Source organism: Lithobates pipiens, unplaced genomic scaffold (genome assembly GCF_037356315.1).
Source record: "Lithobates pipiens isolate NorthernLeopardFrog02 unplaced genomic scaffold, aLitPip1_a1.2 Scaffold_19, whole genome shotgun sequence".
In the NCBI taxonomy this organism is placed as follows: domain Eukaryota; kingdom Metazoa; phylum Chordata; class Amphibia; order Anura; family Ranidae; genus Lithobates; species Lithobates pipiens.
In genome coordinates, this window is record NW_027507764.1 from 565,367,868 (window position 1) to 565,388,192 (window position 20,325).

Genomic DNA, 20,325 nt, shown 5'->3' on the forward strand with positions numbered 1-20,325 from the left:
GTGCAAGCTAAAATGCTGTTTTTTATTTTCCTTGCATGTCCCCCTCGGATCTACAGTGGCTTTACTTCCAAGTGCACTTTTAGTGCAAAGTGGATTTTCCTTTAGTAAATAACCCCCAAACTGTTTGTGCTATATAAATTCTGAATAGTTATAATAATTGCAGTGCACCACCATACATATACTGTGAATTGTGGTGCATCCTATAGGAAGCCAATGCTGTGTGTATTTTTTTAGTCTGAGATAGAGTAGGCAAGGATCTGAATTCCTGTCAGGTTTTAATTGCTGCCTGTCTCCCTATTAAAGAGATTTACCCCTCTACCCCCCAATTTGTCTTGCCATCTGCCATCACCAAGACAGAAAGTGAGCGGAACCTAATATTTTACAGTCCCCAGAATTCAAAATCTTCCAATGGGTCAACCGTTCTGTTGACAGCTGTCTGTAATAAGAATTTCCTCCACTTTTGTAGACATTTCTCCATGCTTCCTGTTATGACTCCAGGACAGGAAGTACAGGAAAATCCCCCTAATGGGACACAGACATAGAAAAAAAAAAACGTCCCTACTCTATCCAAAACTAATAGAAAAAAAAATGTTTGGTTATGCATACACTTTATAATGTATCTAATGCTAAAACATTTTTTAGTTCTTGATAGTGTAGGGAAAGATTTATCCACCCGCTCTTTATTTATTTATTGTAATACACTCTTGTATTAAAACAGCCTCTAACATAACAGTTCTTTGTAAAATGCATCTTTTATCAACATGCCAGCTTCTTGACTATGAAGCAGTCTCTTGTAATGTAGCAGTCTTAAGTACAAAGGGAGCTTTCTTATGATCGAAGCAGGTTCTTATGAAAGCACGTTTTAAGTAGAGTTGTAGTTACAAACTCTGAATGCTGGTTGCTGGTATAAATGGCATTGTAAAAGTGAATCGTGTGAAGGATTGTGGTACACTAGTTAGCCTACAGATACAGACCTATGTATCTTTTTTTTTAATGAGTGAATTGATCATTTTAAATTCGAATATTGAGATGTCCCTTACCCATGGTAGACCTTTGCCACACATTTTGCAGGTATATAGTTCTCACGACCGGACTTTAAGGATACCACTCGCCACCATCCTCCTTCACTGTAAAGAGACAAAGAAAAATAATATAGTATTATAGTATAGTAAATATAGACAAAGAAAATAATATAGGATTATACTATGGTAAATACAATCATTCTTCTATAAGCAGGTCCAGTCCGGGCCAAAAAACAGGCCCGAGGAATTTTTAGACTGATCAGTCCGTTTTTTTGCTATTTTTTAAAAAACTAATTGCAAATAATGACAACTACCAGTTTCTTGATTTCTTTTAGTTGTATTTAGCCTTCTTCAGTCACTGTGGGCAGGGAATATGATTCACAAACTTACTGTGAGAGGAGGACCAAGACCCCTGCGGGCTTATTGGAGGGTGGCAGACCAGCACAGCACCAGAGAAGAAGAATACAGACTGTATCTGGCTACACCCATGGTGTATCGTAAGCACGTTGCATATCCTACATGATGTGCGCAGCCTGATACATCTTTATTCCTCTTCCAATGGGTTGCCTAGGCTACCAGCCTACTATCCCTCCCTTAATGCTGGAATTCTCTACTGAGAGCTGGTATCCTTATTGAGCGTCGGCATCCCTATTGAGCAACAACATCTCTACCGAGCGCGCGGCATCTCTACCGAGCGCCGGCATTTCTACCGAGCGCCGGCATTTCTACCGAGCGCCGGCATCTCTACCGAGCCCCGGCATCTCTACCGAGCCCCGGCATCTCTACTGAGCGTCACAAGAGTTGATACACTGCGGGGTAGTGATAAATAGCGTATCTTCTGAATGGCTTGGAGTGGTAAGTGGGGTACCCGAGGACTCTGTCCTGGGACCAATCCTGTTTAACTTGCTCATGAATGATAGAGAGGTTGGCTTAAATAGTTCAAACTCAGTGTTTTCTGATGAACTAAGCAGGGTTATAACTTCACAGCAGGATATAGAAACTCTATAGGAAGATTTCGATAAAATGGAGGGGTGGGCAAACACATGACAAATGAGGTTCGATGTAGGGAAAGTAATGCACTTGGGTGCTAAAAATATGAATGCAAGCTACACGCTAGGGGGAGAACCTCTAGGGCAGGGATGCCCAACCAGTGGCCTGTGGGCCACATGTGGCCCGCGGAGACCTCTGATGTGGCCCGCGACTTCCTTCTGTGGGATGGCAAATGGGCAAGCCCAGATCATGGGTTGCAGACTCGCCATCCCAGAGCATCTGTGTTGTTAATGAAGCCGGCAAAGCAAGCAGCTGTGGAGAAGAGCTGTATAAGCTGATGCTTCCTGTATATCACCGTCTCTTGCCACAGGTGGAGTAATACCAAATGCACTCTGCCGGGGACAGCAACAGCAGGCGATACCTGAATGGAAGACTGTTATTAAAGGCCAGTTTATTACTAAAATTGCAGTGTATATACGGGCATATCTGCGCAATGGTTACTGGGCTGCTTTCAAACTGATCCGCAGGTGAGGTGCACCTTCAGGTTACCTGCACTGAGGCATAGACTTCTGTTATCTGTCCATCTATATAAAATGTATATTTTGTGGATTTGAGTTGTATCGGTAATTCTACCAAGTTTGTGAATTACACCTTAACACCAAGTTCTCAGATAAAACCCTTTTTTCACACATTGAGCACATTTAAAGAAGGTCATTAAACTCTATTCCTCTTTAAAAATAAAAACAAAACCACAACATAATTTTAGAAGAGGTGCAACACTTTCAGTGTCCTTATGACTGTAACTTACAAGGATGTAAACCTTTATTGACTATTTGTCTTTATTATGGTAGGCTGATAACCCATAATCACCAAAAAATATGATTGTTCTGCACCCAGGATTATAGATAGATTGCAGAGTCATATATACTATTACTGGCCAACCACCTCCATCCATTATTTTAAGGGGGGTGTGATTGTTTTGTTTTTTTTCAATATGGTTGTGCATAATGGAAGAATTTGTTTAGTTTCTTTTGTTTTTCTTTATTTTCTAATGAATTCCAAATTTTCAAAACAATTTGAATTGGTTGAAAATTGATTGACCAATTCAAATTCTGTGCGAAGAATTGGTTGTTAAGGAGCGGGCTGGGAAGCCGGTCGCGGTGTCCTTCACAACTGATGACTCATCAGCTGTCAGCGGGTTTCCCTACTGACAGCTGAATCTAAACAAAAGAATGCTGGCAAAAAAAACATGGGGTCCCCCCCAATCCATACCAGACCTTCCAGCTGAACACTTCCTATCCTCCCTCCATTCCAGTAGAGGTATATACTGTATATTGGATTATTTTTAAATGAGTGTTATTTGATTTATTGTGATACACCTTGTATTGTAAATATTCCTTTGTATGAAATGACATAATAATAATAATAATAATAATAATAATATATTTACAAGTGTGTTGTTACAGTATCCTTATACTAAGATCCCAGGTCCTGATGAAGCAGGGTAGCTGCAGTATTTGTAGCTGCTGAAAAAAAAATAATAAAAACGGCGGAACTCCTGCTTTAAAGAACTATAGGCAAAACTTTTTTTTCCAATTTTGGATAGAGTAAGGGAGGGTTATAACCGCTGTCAGATATTTTTTTCGCCATCTCTGTCCCATCGGGGAGATTTCCCTTCACTTCCTGTCCCATAGCCAAACAGGAAGTGAGAGGAAATCCCTGCATATTAAGGGAATTCTATGGGGACCCCCAGGTCACCAGAACTAGTGTTCCCATTTGAAGATTTACATTCTATCACTTTTTGGGGCAACACAAAATGTGGGATTTTCTTTTACTTTTACTTTCAATGTTAATGGTAAACAGGACAAACAGAGAAGGTGAATTTCCCTAACAAGGGGCACAGACAGCAACAAAAACTGACATCTGCTCTAATCCCTATCCACTCTATCCAATACTAAAAAAAAAAAGTTTTGCCTTTAGTCAGTGGCGTCGCTAGGGGGTGGCTTTTGGGGCTATAGCCCCGAATCTGGGGCCCATAGCCCCGAGTCTCTGCAGGGGACCCCAAGGAGAGGGGAGGCTCTCTGGGGACTCTGGTGTAAGGAAGAGGCTCTTTGGGGACCCCGATGTAAGGGGGGGCTCTCTGGGGACCCTGATGTAAGGGGGGGCTCTCTGGGGACCCTGATGTAAGGGGGGGCTCTCTGGGGACCCTGATGTAAGGGGGGGCTCTCTGGGGACCCTGATGTAAGTCTCTGCAGGGGACCCCAAAGGAAGGGGATGCTCTCTGGGGATATATACACACACATATATTACTGTATATACAGGTGTATGCCCACCCAAGCGTATGACTTTCTTTACTACTCTGCTATGGGCTCTAGCCCCAGATCTTTTGTAGACCTAGCAATGCCCCTGCCTTTAGTCATAATTTAAGGGCAGATGAATTCCAGGAAGTGAATGCTATATCTACCCTTACTCAAGATGCCCATGGTGAGAAATACTAGAGGGGTGTATGTAAATGTGATTTCTCAGCAAAATAAATCTTGGAGACATGGATGGGGGGGGGGGGGGGTGCTTTGAATATGAAAAATGAATTAAATAGTATTTTCAGTTTGTGGTGCTAAGATCTCAGATACAGTTTAGCTTTAACAGTGGAGAGTGCCGTCTCAAGCTGGAATGGGGGGGGGAGGAGACGACCGGAGGAAAAAGATTGCCTTGCCATTCTAGCCTATGGAGCTGTGTGTTCCTATTGATGCACACAGTGTAGGGGGACACAACGATGGTCCCTGCATACAAAGGTGGCTCCATAGGACGCTGTAAGAGAGAGAAAGGAGACACCCTAAAACAGGAAACTTGGGGCAGCGGTCATGGCACCAGATTACACTGGAACATAGGCAAGAATTAAAGGATAAAGAAGCTGCATACTCAGTAAGTGATTACATCAGCTGCTGAAAGTGCTTACAAACCTGAGGGTTTAATATCGCGTTAAGCACTGTGAGGACTGTGACTTCCAGTAAGTTCTATGCAGCTTTCTCTTTGCATTGCAAAACATTGCGGAGTGAGCTGTGAATTTGCATTTCAGCCTTTGAGGTTTCTTGTTTTCTCACAAGCAGGAGAACAATTTTCCATTATGTATGATGTGCCTCTGTATCTGTGTACTGGTGGAGACTTATTTTTTATTTATTTATTTATTTTTTTTATGTCCGGATAGTTCTGTATCTGGGATCAATACCAGCACTACATTTAGCATTGGTTCCACAAAATCTGAATATTTATTTGCTGCTTTTTACAAATATTACACAAATGCCTTTACAAAAAGGGTAAAATGTTTGCCCATAAGAATTTAAAGTGGTTTTAAAAGTATAACTAAAGGCAATTCTTTTTTTTTTCTTCCAGTTTTGGATAGAGTGGAGAGGGATTAGAACCCCTGTCAGTAATTATTGCTGTCTGTGCCCCCATGTAGGAGATTCATCCTCTCTATTTTTTATTTTTCCTTTTTTACCATTGAAAGTGAAAGTAAATGAAAATCCCACATTTTGGGTAGTCCCCAGAAAAGCAATGAAGGGGACATTTTCCAATAGGGACACATTCTGGTTACCTTGGGGGTCCCCAAGAAAATCCCTTTTTTTTTGCAGGGTATTTTTTCTTACTTCCTGCTTGGATATGGGACAGGAAGTGAGGGGTAATCTCTACAATGAGACACAGATGGGTGAATAAAATCTAACAGGGGGTTTAACCCTCCCTTACTCAATCCAAATAATAAAAAAAGTATTGGCCATAGTCCGACTTTAATGCAATAGAAACCTTCTGCATTCAGCTATATACCCATACCTCCCAACCTTTTGAGATGGCAATGAGGGACACCTATTATAAAAAGTATGTAGGCATAGGACACACTCCCTGATAGGGCACACCCCCTGCCAAACCTCCTCAAACAAATGCTGATCAGCGCACAACAATATAAGTTGGCACAATGGCACGGCTGGGCAAATGGGCGTATAGATACGTCCCCGTTAAATCGCAGAATTGTGGGCGCGTGTGCCCGCCACGTATTCCGTGTCCACAGGTCCTGCAGACTCGATGTCCGCCGGGGGCCCGCAATCATGTCACGGAGTGGCAGAACAGGGAGATACCTTTGTAAACAAGGCATTTCCCTGTTCTGCCTAGCAACATGACAGAGATCTACTGTTCCCTGTCATCGGGAGCAGCGATCTCTGTCATGTTCTAGTGAGCCCACCCCCCCGCAGTTAGAATCACTCCCTAGGACACACTTAACTCTTTGATCAACCCCTAGGGTTTAACCCATTCCCTGCCAGTGTCATTTATGCAGTAACCAGTGCATTTTTATAGCACTGATCGCTGTATAAATGACAGTGGTCCCAAAATAGTGTCAAAAATGTCCGACGTGTCTGTTATAATGTCACAGTCACGATAGAAAAAAATAAAATAAAAAATAATCGCAGATCGCCGCCATTGCTAATAAAAAAAAATTGTATAATAAAAATGCCATAAATCTATCCCCTATTTTGTAGACGCTATAACTTTTGCGCAAACCAATCAATATATACTTATTGCGTTTTTTTTTTTTTTTTTATTAAAAACATGTAGAAGAATACATATCAGCCTAAACTGAGAAAGAAATTAGTTTTTATATATTTTTTGGGGATATTATAGCAAAAAGTAAAAAAATATTGCTTTTTTTTTCCAAAATTGGCGCTCTTTCCTTTTTTGTTTATAGCGCAAAAAATAAAAACCGCAGAGGTGATCAAATACCACCAAAAGAAAGCTCTATTTGTTGGAAAAAAAACTATTTTGTTTGGGGGCAACGTCGCACGACTGCGCAATTGTCAGTTAAAGCGACGCAGTGCCGTATCGCAAAAAATGCTCTGGTCAGGAAGGGGGTAAATCTTTCCAGGGCTGAAGTGGTTAAAAGGAGAATTATAAAAAAAAAAAAATGATTGGTTAAACCCATGATTGTCTTTTTTTACCACTACTGTTTCTTTATACTGGCTTTTAACCTTTTACAAATGCAGCAATTTAGAACTTGTAGCACATTTTCGCACTGGGAAACACTTTTTTGAAAGATAAGTACGTTTTATATACAACTTTATAGATCAGACCAAAATGAGGGACAAATGAGGAGGAAAGAGGGACAGACCCCCAAAGGAACACCGACCTTCTGGGCAATACAGGGCTTTGCCAATGACTCTGCTCAATGTATGGGTGGCGGGAAGAGACCGACCCGCGAACAACACTCCTGACTGTGTGCTTCTTCCCCTTCACTTTGAGGGGCTCCAAACATTGGGCACCTTCTCCAGGCTCAACAGCCAGGGCACACCAGCAGAACACATTCTCATGCTCTCCACATACTGAGATGCAGGCCAATAAACACACTCCATGGCCTTGGTATAATTAAATTTTTTTTACTAAACATAGTGCAACTAATATAGTCAATATAAGGTATGGCTTTTCACCTAGTGGCTGGAAAATAGATTCAGTGAGCAAGCCATACAGTTGATCTTAGCTGCCAAATGGGCGAGACGGCTAAAATTGGGCCCAGGGCCTGAGACCGCTTTACCTCTTTCTACTTCTGTCCTTTAGAGGGCCCAGAATAGTCCTCCTCTGTCCCAGGTGTAGTACAGGTCTAGGAAGCCTCTTCTGGGCCTAGTTTCCTTCTTTCCCCTGGGTAAAGGACAAGTTCTGCTATCCTCCTCCTTTTTCCGTCTTGCTTCCAGGCTCAACTGAACTTCCAGCCCTAGAAACACCGACTAAATGGGAATTTCTCGCACTGCTCCCTCCAAAAGGGAGGGATTTCACCTAAAGGGGAACTCTACCACTCCACCTGTCTACACCTGGACTCTCAGATGATTTTAAGCTTTTATGGGGACCCCATAGGTATGACACATACATACTCACGTTGGTCCATGCTGGACCAATGTAACCATGTAAAAATTGCCATACCTAAACTTCAGAAATTAATTAGAAAGGAGTAATGGTGAGAGATGGAGTGAGTGGCAGGTAAGAGTGGGGCTTTAAAAACCAGAATTTGTCAATGTTTGCAAATTGGTCCCTATTGATGACTTTCCAGCCTTTGTTGTCTGCTCTGTGGCTGGAAATCATTCTGTGGAGTTGGCTAGAATAATCTGTATGGTTGCCATTATCCTAATTTTCCAAATGGCTTTAGATCTGATGTTACAGCTTTTTTAGGAACTTGATTAGTTTGTGAAACGTAAAAGCTGTTTGTGCCAGATTTCATGGTTCTGCGACTCCCTCCCCGCCCCAGAAAAACAACCAAGTCAGTTTTCAGAAGACGAAAACGAATCTGCTGCACTTAGGCTTTAGAGGACGTAACTTACTCTGAGATGACCCTCAGCTTCTCTCCAAAGTAGAAGATTGGTTCGCTCACATCCGGTGGAGGATAGTCATAAAGTACAGCTAGAAAATCACTTTCGGTTCCTATAAGTTGAAAAAAAAACATAACTGCTGCATTAAATGTTCCATTAAAGTTGAATTATGGTCGAGCAATAAAATCCCCAGTGTGACGTAGGCTGCCTATACTGGGCTTTCTGTTTTCGAAGTACCTCCAGAAACCTTTTGTAAATGCCTCTTGCTCTTGCTAGTAGAACCATTGGATATGCACTTCCTTTAAAAGGGAGACAATGCTATTCCTTCCGTACTGAGGACACTGCAGAATTGTCAACCTTGCTGCTGCTGTAGCTGCTTAGATCTTGGCATAGTTGGCAGCGTTAGCAGTGCATAGCCACCCAGTGTAGCTGCAATTTCTCAGTCCTTCCCACAGCAATGTGCACGAGAGCAGCGTCTCTCTCCCTCCTCATAGACTTAGCGACACACAAGGCTGGCTCAGAAGCGAGCATGCATGATTTCCCCCCTATAACAAGCAGCTTGCTATGGCGGGCATCTAGCTGGGGGGGAGGAGCTGGGTGCCACTGACCAAGCCCGGATGGGTGGAGCCAGTGTGTCGGGACTAGATCGTCCAGGGCCCAGAGCAAAGATGCCAAATTGCACCCCCCAGTCAGGATATGCAAGCTTAGGGGATCCAATGCTCAACAGTCACTTGGTCACTACTCCTGTCAGCACTATATCACAAGGAAGGCATCCTCATCACTACAGTAAACCATTGCGCCCACGGCAGCTGTCCCTCTCGCCCATCCCTAGTCCCGACCCTGGGTGGAGAGGCACACATGGGGGGGGGCATGGCTAGAGCAGCCCTAGCTGAGGCCATACACTGGGTGACCATATCGGGTTGGTTTGAGCAGCGTATTTTCCCTTCCTTACCCCTGCTGCTGTAATCGTCCGGTGCAGCTTGCTGGAGGGAGGCATACGGTAAGTATTATACCTTGAAAGTGATTTTAAAACAAAGAGTGAAACTGCGCTTAAGGTCCAACATTACCATACATAGAAAACTAGCAGCGGCCTGCACATATACAGGATGCAATATATCAATAACCACATTCGTGAGTTTGTGATGCACTCCATTTGAGTGATATACGCGCTTCGACGCATATGACGTCATTAGGGGCTCTGATGTTTATATTGCACTGATTCGTTTATAGTGAATTCTTTCATTTTTTTGTTTTAATAGTAATGATATCAGTTCTTTTCACATATATGTCGCTCAAATGGAGTGTGGCGCGGTTTCACAAAAGTATACCTTACTTAACTTCCCCTAGAGGTAATAAGCATGAGTTTTGTTTTTTGTTTTTAAACCCTGGGCTCAGCTTTTAAACCAATGGTATTACTATATTGTGGTTCCAACACAGATCTATAAAACAAGGGCAGCAGTCTAACCCAGTTTTTCTCAACCTTTTTTCAGTCGATGCACCCTTTAAAATGATGGAGAGTCTCAAGGTATCCCATTCTAAAATGTAAAAAGTTACTCTAATAGTTTTACATAATGAATCAACATCCACACACATAGGACACCTGTCATAAGAGTGGTTTTATTTTTCCAAATCAAATACATTTTTGCACACTGGTCAGTGGCAGCTCGTGCACTGTGGGCGCCCCCCCCCCCCCCCCGTCCATGCGCCTGGCCCATTTCAGGATGCAGAATGCATGGATTCTTATGGGGAGGTGGGACTTTTTGAAGCACCTGAGGCTCTAATAGGCTTCAAAATAGGATGGGCTCGGGCGCAATTACTCATGCTCATGGGGGGTTGTGGCTGCTGCCGCCTGAGACGCGCGGGGGTGGGGGTTGGGTACTGCCAGAGTCGCGAGTGGGGGGACGTTGGGCACACTGGCTGCATATGATGGGCACAAGTGGCTGCATTTGATGGGCACAAGTGGCTGCACATGAGGGGCAGAAGTGGCTGCACATGAGGGGCACAATGGCTGAATTTGATGGGCACGGTGAGGCTGCAATTGATGGGGGGTTCAGTATTTTTCAGTTTGTTTGTGCCCCCCCAAAAAATTTTGAGCACCAGCCATCACTGACACTGGTACTAACTAGTATTCCAGTGGCTGCACATGATGGGCAGAAGTGGCTGCATTTGATGGGCACAATGGCTGAATTTGATGGGCACAGTGAGGCTGCAATTGATGGGGGGGGGTCAGTATTTTTCAGTTTGTTTGCGCCCCCCAAAAATTTTTGAGCACCAGCCATCACTGACACTGGTACGAACTAGTGTTCCAGTGTTTCTCTTCTTCCTCAGTTTTTTTTATCACTTAGCTAATGGGACCCCAACGCTGATGGAGAGGGGCAGGGGAAACTCAATCAAGGATGCTGTGTGGACGACCGATATCCTCCTTATCAACTGATGATGTCATTGGTAGTTCGGATGCTGATGACTAGGTGGTCATAATGGTGCACAATGAAAACCCATGGCTTTTTGTAACTAAAAAGCAGGCTTGATCCATCTGCTGGCTTGTATACAATTTTTGGGCAATGTTTAGGCATTTTGCTAAGGCACCCCAGTGTGCCTGGGCACCCTGGTTGAAAAAGGCTGGTCCAACCCACAGTTGCATTTGAACTTGCTTGTACCTACCGCCTGACCCACCCGACAGTGTTTGTACTACAACCAGAATTTGAACCCAATAGTGTCCACAATCCAACCTAATCCAGGAAAGTGATATGCTAGTCCAAATCCTGCTTCTAATGCTTCCTGACAATACATAGGATACTGGCATGCAAACCACTGCTGTGTTACAAGAGACTGAGACACTGCTGCCATGTAATGTGACAAGTAACTATTGGAGACTTCTGCTGTGTTAAAAGAGACTGTAGTATAAGCTTGCTGCTGTGTAATGAGACAGAGAGCCTTTACATGTCTAATAAGATGAAACCAAGGAAATGTATTGAATTTCATTGCAGCTATATGATACTGCAGACCAGCTTACCCCTCAGTTCAGTAAAGCTTCCAAATGCCTGCCCAGATTTTGGGTACCCAACTCACACTATATTTTCTAGTGCTGACCCAGTAGGTCTCTCAGCATTCCTGAGCCTGGGTTGTCACTACAGACACAATTTTTTTGTATTAGCCTATTGGCTAGGCTTGGGATATTTTTTAATTATCACGCAAGGACATTTGCACCAGTTTTTTTTAGTCCAACTATTTTTATTAAAATTGTTATACAGGCATAAATCCTTACATATTCCAAAAACATATATACAACGCATTCAAAAACACAAGAATGGACCACTCCTAGAATATATTTTCTTCAAAGCTTTCAAAGTTCTTCATATAAAAAGAAAAATGGCCCATATTCCCTTAACTCATTCCAGTAATCAATTTCCATTAATCAATCTCCCTCCCTCAAGGACCCCCCCCCCCCCCCATACCCTATACAAAATTACCTCTCCTTATTGCAAACCGTTTACAACCAAAAAAAAAGATTAAATATTTGTATAGTGAACCTTTATCTTTTCCCTTCCTTATCCTTCCCTTTTTATTTTTTTAGGAAGGGGGAGGATCGAGACCCTCTACCCCCACTACCCCTTATTCTCTCCCAGGTTACTGTGTACCCCTACCGAATAATTCTGTTCCCTTTCTCCATTACTAAACCGTGAAATACTATGTGTGTTGAAAAACTTAATCAAAATTTTAAGATGGTGGATATAGGGCAGGACAGCTACTCATAGCTCCCTCCCCGATTTCATCCCAAGAGAAAAAAAAAAAGGGGGGGGAGAGACAGAGGGAGGGCGGGCCCCTAAATAACGCTTTCACTGTCCATATAACTCAGCAAAATCAAGGATTGTTTGAAGTCTACCCAACTCTTCCAAATCCCCTAAAGTCTTAATTCAGAGTCGTTTTGTAAGTATATTAATTCTTCCATCAGTCCAGTTTTATCTACTTCCCTGAACCAATCCTTTACTGTCGTTATTTTCTTTGATTTCCATTGCTTCAGTATTAATGCATTTGCTGAATTTTTAAATTCAATTTCAATTTTTTTAAATATACTGTTTAAACAGTTTTTAATATACTGTACATGCACTGACCTGTTTCACATTGAGTAATTTTTGCTGGCGGAGGATTGTTTTTAATGGTGTTTCCCATTTCTGTTTTCTCTAAAGTCGTATATCCTTTATAGGAAGAAGAAAAAATAAAATAAAAATTATGTTAAAAGTGACAATAAATGATATTCTCCAAAAACAATCTATACACATCCACTATGTATTGGTCCTGTAATCTATTTTTCATGAAATTGTTTCTTGCTGTGTTTTTCTCCCTCCTTGTAATGCTTTCTGAAAGCTCCCAAATCTCTTGACTACAAACTCCATGGTCCATCTCAGAAGCGAGCAAGAGAGGGTGGCCACATTCCTACAGTGGGGCCACGGAGAATGAACGTAGCCACCCTCCAACAGAAAGTCAGATCACAGCAGCAACAATTTGGGGATATGGAGGAGACTTGAGTGTAATAGAAGGGACTTTTTGAGTTAAAGAGGAACTTCAGTAGATGCTGACCTTTAAAGACCAAATACTTACAAGTACCTGTGGTCCAGCACCGTCTTCCCACAACCAGTTCTTCTTACTGTTGTGGGTCCCCAGTGCCACCATCTTGAATAGAGAAGCTGGCTGTTGCTTCCTGAGGAACCAGAGCCAGCTCCCCACTGTGTATGCAAACACTCTGTGTGGTCCTGCAGCCTTCTGGGACATGTGATGTATCCCAGGAGGCTTTGGGAGGGAAGGGATGGGGTAAGAGACATCATCCTTACCTAGGGGAGGATTGTGGAAGTGGGAGCAGGTACTGAAAACGTTCTGTATATTCTCCCCTCCACCCCAAAAAGCTTGTAACTCAGGTATAGGCTTGGGGGAGAGAGTGAACCAGAAGGACTTTTTGAGTGAAGCTCCACTTTAATAATGCATGCTTAAATAGAATTTTTTTCTGTCACTTTAAGAACATAATGAGCAGCAGTGCTTCAATCCATCTAAAGAAGTGTTATTTCTAGTTTTTAATAAGGTTTTCAAAATGAATTGGAGTCAACAGAGAAGGTTGAAGTTGGCGACTGTTGGTGGTTGTACAATGGGCTCTAACTGGATTATAGTCTGGTTGTTTGTTCTAGATTCCTTGCTCCCTTTTATTGCTCACTTGAAATGTTCACAATGATTTCCTGTCCAATAATCCTTTCATTTTATAACCGCCTATTTATTTTGTTGTCCCCAGTGGCCACTGCCATAGAGCAGTAAGGGGCACAGCAAAGTGACAAAATGTCGCTTACACTGTATGGCCAAATGTATACATTTTTGAGTTCCAGGTTTCCAATAAAGGGTACTGGTAATGCCACAGCATACAAAGACATTAAAGACAATCATGCACTTCCAACCTCATGCCAACAGCACAGTGAAGGCCTTTACTGTTCAAGCATGTTCCAGACCCATATAGGCATGGTTTGATGGGTTTGGTGTGGAGAACCTCCTGACCCGGACGCCTTTGGTATAAATTGGAATCCAATATAAGTGCTTGACTTCATAAATACTTTTTGACTGAATAGGTACAAAGTCCCCCCCGGATCCATTCTGAAATCACGTTGTAAGCGTTGGCAGACGAGCAGAGGCTGTTATAACTACAAAGGGGGTCTTAGCCCAAATTAATGTCTATGGTTTTGGAATTTGGATATCCAACAAGCTTGTATAGTCCTGATGGTCAGGTGTCCACAAGCTTTTGGCCATATAGTATATCTTGGTTTTGATACAAGTGTAGGGACTTTTACCCATGCAGATGTGAATGTTCTAAGTAGCTCTGTCACTTAACTTATATATTTGTCCTTTAACACACAGTTTAAAAATAGGATTTGCGTCTGCAGTGACTTAAAGGTAGTGAACTAAAATGAAAGATCTGTGGTTACAAGAAACCAGTGGTATGTACTTCATAGTACAGGATGGGCTCTTTATGGAAGTGAATTTACATCATCTATCTGTGCTTTGCGGCTATTACCATGGCCTTGAAGGTTCCTCCTTTTCTTAGGAACAAACAGCCATACTGGGCCTGAGGAAACGCTCATCTGGGTTCCAGCCACTAATTTTGTTGAGCAGTTCAGACAAAGTAATCTGTTCTAAAGCCCCATACACACAATCAGAAATTCTGCCAGCAAAAGTCAGATGTGAGCATTTGGTCAGAAATTCCGACCATGTGTACGCTCCATCGCACTTTAGCTGGCAGAATTCCAGCCAGCAAAAGATTGAGAGCAGGTTCTCTATTTTTCTGCCGGAAAAAGTTCAGATCGGAAATTCCGATCGGCTGTACAAATTCCAATGAGCAAAATTCCTACGCATGCTCGGAAGCATTGAACTTCATTTCCTCGCCTCGTTGTAGTGTTGTAAGTCACCATGTTCTTGACGGTCGAAAGTTCAAAGAACTTTTGTGTGACAGTGTGCATGCAAGCCAAGCTTGAGCGGTATTCAGTTGGATAAACCATCCAAGTTTTTTCAGACGGAAAATCCGCTCGTGTGTACGGGGCATTAAAGGCAACACAAATTCTTCTATACTGAGCTTGCCATGCGTCCTTAGAACTGCACAGTCTTTTAACCATTTTCCACTTCTTTAATTGCTATACAGTGTATCTAGTTCGGGACCTAACTCTTAATTTGGCAGTGGGGTCCCGCTCTGTCTCAGCAGCGCTGGCAGTGCATGAATGAAACTTGCAAATTCTTTTTGCAGGCATTAATCATAAATACATTGTGCCAAAGTTGCAAAACACTTATGCTTTGATTTTTCTTTTAGGACTCATTTACACTAGTGGCAGCCCTCTGGAGAACTATCTGCAGTTGATCACTTTCAGAGGGCGCATGATGAGTGGTGAGAGGGCATTATGTCGTTTCTTGAAAATCTCTGAAAAGCCTGCATTGCATGGTTGCAAGGCTGTTGTGGCACGACCCCATAGCTCCCAACTGTCCCTGATTTTGAGGGACTGTCCCTCTTTCCTCATTTGTCCCTCATTTTGGTCTGATCTATATAGTTGTAGAGAAAAATGCACTTTTTACCTATCAAAAAGTGTTTCCCAATGCTAAACCTTTCATCTGATGTCTACATTGCTGCATTTGTAAATTCCAAAAGCCAATATAAAAGAATAGTAGTAGTATAAAAAGCACTTGTGGGTTTAACCAATCTTTTTTTTTGTAAAATTCTCCTTTAAAAGGGCGTGGAAAGGGGTGTGTCCTATGTCTGCATACTTTTGCTGATAAGTGTCCTTCATTCCCATGCCAAAAAGTTGGGAGGTAAGTGACCCTATTCACTCGAAGAGGTTTGCGTTCAGTGGGTGGCACTGCCCACCAAATGTGACTGGGGGATACAGCATGTTTGCCTTTGTACAGTCACCTTTGCAGTTTAGGGAGGTGGTAAAAACACAATACAAACTAGGCCTCATTTTAGCCAATTTTTCCTATTTAACCCCTTGTTAACATCTTTCTACCTTTTAGCTTATTTTTTTGCAGGTTTTTATTTTTACATGCACAATATTAACCTCTCGTTTTTGACGCAATGCATATATATGGCAGCGGGGAAGGTGGGCCTTAACACCCAGCCGCTGCACATATGCGTCTATAGGACTCCAAGGTTCTGTGCTGAGAGTTCACTTCCAGCATGTTGGATGAACTGACACAAACTGCTCCTGCCATTTGTTAGCAAACGCAGGCTCCTGAACACGTGGCCACTGTGACAGCCAATCAGAGTGATCACGTAATCAGAAAGCACATTAAAGCGGGAGTCCACCGGGACTCCGCGTTTTTTTTTTATTTTTTTAAAAGCCAGCAGCTACAAATACTGCAGCTGCTGACTTTTAAAATAGTGACACTTACCTGTCCAGCGCGCCCGCGATGTCGGCACCAGAAGCCGATCTCTAGATCGTCTGTAAGGTGCTGCCGCCGCCATCTTGGGTATGGGAATCAGGAAATGGAGCCTTTCGGCTTCATTTCCCGGTTCCCTACTGCGCATGCGCGAATCGCGCTGCGCAATAAGGACGGTCCCCGCTGCCTCTGGGATCTGTGTGTTTCCCAGCAGGCAGCGGGGCACTTGCGGAAAGGGGCGTAATCTACGCCCCTTTCCGCAGAGAGCTATCCCAGAAGTGGGTGCAGAATACCTGTACTGTACAGGTATCTGCACCCCCCTCCCCCCTGAAAGGTGCCAATTGTGGCGCCGGAGGGGGGGGAGGGTTCCGATGAGCGGAAGTCCACTTTAGGGTGGACCTCCGCTTTAATTAGTAAAAGCAGCACATACTAAACACTGGCTAGTCACACATTTCGCCCCTTGATCTCCCTAGATGTTAACCCTTTTGCCAGCCAGTGTCATCTGTACAGTGACAGTGCATATTATCACTGTATTAATGACACTGGTAATGTCAGTGGCAGTTATTCCCACCCTCAGCATCAGTTAGGGTCAGACTGCCTAACACACTATCACAGTCCCACTATAAGTCGCTGTTAACCGCCATTACTAGTATAACAAAAAATAAATAAAAAATCCAGTATCTATCATAATTTTTAGACGCTACAACTTTCACACAAACCAATTAACCACATGCCGACCGGGCCATAGCCGAAAGACGGCTACAGCGTGGACGGCTTATTCTGAGTGAACGTCCGTGGTACGTCCTCCCAGAATCTTGCATCCGCACGCAAAAAATAAAAAAACCCAGCGGTGATTAAATACCACCAAGAGAAAGCTCTATTTGTGTGAAAAAAAGGACAAAAATGAAATATAGGTACAGTGTTGCATGACTGAGTAACTGTCATTCAAAGTGAGAGAGCACCGAAATCTGAAAATTGGTCTGGTTAGGAAGGGGGTTTAAGTGCCCAGTGGTCAAGTGGTTAATATACACTTGTTGGGATTTTTTTTTTACCAAAGATATGTAGCAGAATACATTTTGGCCAAAATTTATGAAGAATGTTTTTTTTTATTTATTTTTTTATTGGATATTTGTTTTATAACAGAATGTACAAAATATGTTTTTTTTTGCGTTTATATATTTGAAACCCAGTGGGGGATCAAATACCACCAAAAGAAAGCTCTATTTGGGTACAGCGTTGCATGATCGAGCAATTACCAGTTAAAGTAGCACAGTGCTAACTAGCAAAAAAAATGCCCTGGTAATGCAGGGGCTAAAATCTTCCAGGTAAACAGCAATGTGTATAATATAATATATATATATATATATATATATATATATATATGTAAGAAGGCCAGTGTGGTGGCCTGAATTTATGGGAGGAGCCCGGAGGGTATTTAACCAGCCCGCTCGCCTGTGGTCTTTGTCGGTTTCCGGTGCGCGGCACTACGTCACTAGGCCGACGGCTCGTGTTTCGTTTCCATTCGGACAAAACGTCTCTCTCGTGGTTTTCTTTCCCGTTCGTTTGTACAACGTCGCCGGCTCTGTACAATGTCGCCAGCTCGACTGCCGCAGGTAAGGGTCTCGATTGACCTTCCTGTACTATTTTTAGTGTCGTTAAAACCTGAAATATCGAATCGTTTGTTGTGATACCGGTTGTTATCACTCAATACGCTCCAATTTCGCAGCGCCCTTCATTTCACGGGCGTCATTTCGGTAGATATTGCTGGTAGGAAAAATTGCTCTGTTTTAGTACTTGTTATAGTCTCGTTACCGTGTTCCACAGTCAAAATCGTTGCCAGTCGCGTCTCACGGCACAACGACTCCTACCTCTGCCATGGCTGGCTCACGTAGGTCATTTCATCATTTCACTCATTTTGTTACGCACGGCGCTCCGATTCGAATCCAGTCGCATCCGCTAAATGCGCAGATTCATTCCGGTGTGCCCCTAACTGCTTGGCCACATTTCAGTACATGCTCCAGAGCTCGTTCGTGGCTAATCGATCGGGTCTCTGTCATGGGAATTCATTTCACTGTCACCTAGTACGTTCGAATCGAAACCAGTCGCAGTTCTCGAACGCACAGGTTCGATCGACGTGTCCCAGTTACGTTGGCCTCATTTCGGTACATGGTCCAGAGCTCGCTCGTGGCTAATCGATCGGGTCTCTGTCATGGGAATCATTTCACTGTCACCTAGTACGTTCGAGTCGAAACCAGTCGCATTTCTCAGGAAAACGCACAGGTTCGATCGACGGGTCCCAGTTGTGTTGGCCTCATTTCGGTACATGCTCCAGAGCCCGCTCGTTGCTAAGCGATCGGGTCTCTGTCATGGGATCATTTCACTGTCACATATCACGTTCCGATACGAATCCAGTCGCGTCTACGATGCACCGATTCGTCCCGGCGTGCCCCAGGTATTTTCGGCCTCATTTCTGTACATGCTCCGGAGTCCCGTTCGTTGTCAGTCGCAATCGCGGCACGACCGATTCGGGCCTCTGTCATGGCATACTTTTGTCACTCATTTCACTGTCACTTACCGCGCTCCGATTCGAATCTAGTCGCATCTGTGATGCACCGATTCGTTTCGGTGTGCCCCAGTTGGTTACGGCCTCATTTCAGTACATGCTCCAGAGTCAGGATTCATTGTTGGTTGCAGGTTTCGGTTCTCTGATTCATGACTCTGTCATGGGAAATCAATTTCACTGTCACGTAGGACGTCCGATACGAATCCAGTCGCATCTACGACGCACCGATTCGTCCCGGCGCCCCAGGTATTTCAGCCACATTCCAGTACTTGCTTTACAGCATGCACGATTAACGGATACTCGCAACAGCGGCACGACCAACTCATGCCTCTGTCATGGCAATTAAATAAATTTCGCCGCCACGTACCGCACTCCGTTTCGAATCCAGTTGCATACATGCACCGATTCGTTACGGTGTGCCCCAGTACTTTAGCCTCATTTCAGTGCATGCTCCAGAGTCCGGTTCATCATCAGTCACAATCACGGCATGACCGGCTTATGCCTCTGTCATAACAGGTTTTCATTAAATGGACCGTAGTATACAGTGCCCCGTTTCGAGTCGGTCGCATCTGACATGCAAACACATCCCCAGGCACAGATTTCTGGCAATCGTTGCAAGCACGCATTCAAGCATAGACTTCTTGCAATCTTTGCATACACGCATCCAAGCATGGACGCACACAAGCGTAGACTTCTTGCGATCGTTGCAAACACGCATCCTAGCATAGACCTCTTGCAATCGTTGCTAGTACGCAGTCAAGCATGGACGTCTTGCGGTTGGTGCGAGTACGCATACAAGCCTGGACTTCTCGCAAGCGTTGCAAGCTCGCATTCAAGTGTAGACTTCTTGCAACCGTTGCGAGCACGCATTCAAGCATGGACGTCGTACAGTCGTTGCAAGTTCGCATTCAAGCGTAGACTTTTTGCAATCGTTGCAAGCACGAATCCAAGCATAGACTTCTTGCAAATCATTGCAAGCATGCATCAAGCATAAATCTTCGTGCAATCGTTGCGAGCACGCATTCAAGCATGGAAATCTGGCAGTCGTTGCAAGCACGCATACAAGAATAGACTTCTTGCAATCATTGCAAACACGCATCCATGCGTAGACTTCTTGCAGTCATTGCAAGCATGCATCCAAGCGTAGATTTCTTGCAATCGTTGCAGGCACGCATCCAAACATAGACTTCTTGCAATCATTGCAAGCACACATTCAGGCATAGACCTCTGGCAAATCATTGCTAGCACGCATTCGAGCATAAGACCTCTTGCAATCATTGCGAGCAGATGTCCAGGCAGAAACTTGTTGCAATCATTGCTAGCAGGCAGTTCCGGCTGGCTCAATAGATTACTTTGGGAAAAACCTGGATACCTTCCTAAATGTACATTGTAACGGGGTACTTATTTTATAGGTAAAGTTGATCCAGGGAAAATCCGATTGCCTCTCGGGGGATCAGGAAGGAATTTTTTCCCTGCTGTAGCAAATTGGGCCATGCTCTGCTGGGGTTTTTTGCCT

The 20,325-nt window shown here is 43.6% G+C and overlaps 2 protein-coding genes across 2 annotated transcripts in view; one reads left to right on the forward strand and one right to left on the reverse strand.

The window, feature by feature from the left end:
* Nucleotides 1–20,325, forward strand: part of TG (thyroglobulin) — a 483,762-nt gene that overhangs the window by 273,344 nt on the left and 190,093 nt on the right. The window lies entirely within an intron of this gene.
* SLA (Src like adaptor) overlaps nucleotides 1–20,325 on the reverse strand; it is an 89,898-nt gene that overhangs the window by 12,724 nt on the left and 56,849 nt on the right. The window contains exons 2-4 of the mRNA XM_077493368.1: nucleotides 12,463–12,546; nucleotides 8,363–8,462; nucleotides 1,041–1,127 (exon numbers count right to left, since the gene is read on the reverse strand). Coding sequence (XP_077349494.1) covers nucleotides 1,041–1,127; nucleotides 8,363–8,462; nucleotides 12,463–12,520 — 245 coding nt within the window. The 5' untranslated portion in view covers nucleotides 12,521–12,546. The remainder of the gene's footprint in view (nucleotides 1–1,040; nucleotides 1,128–8,362; nucleotides 8,463–12,462; nucleotides 12,547–20,325) is intronic.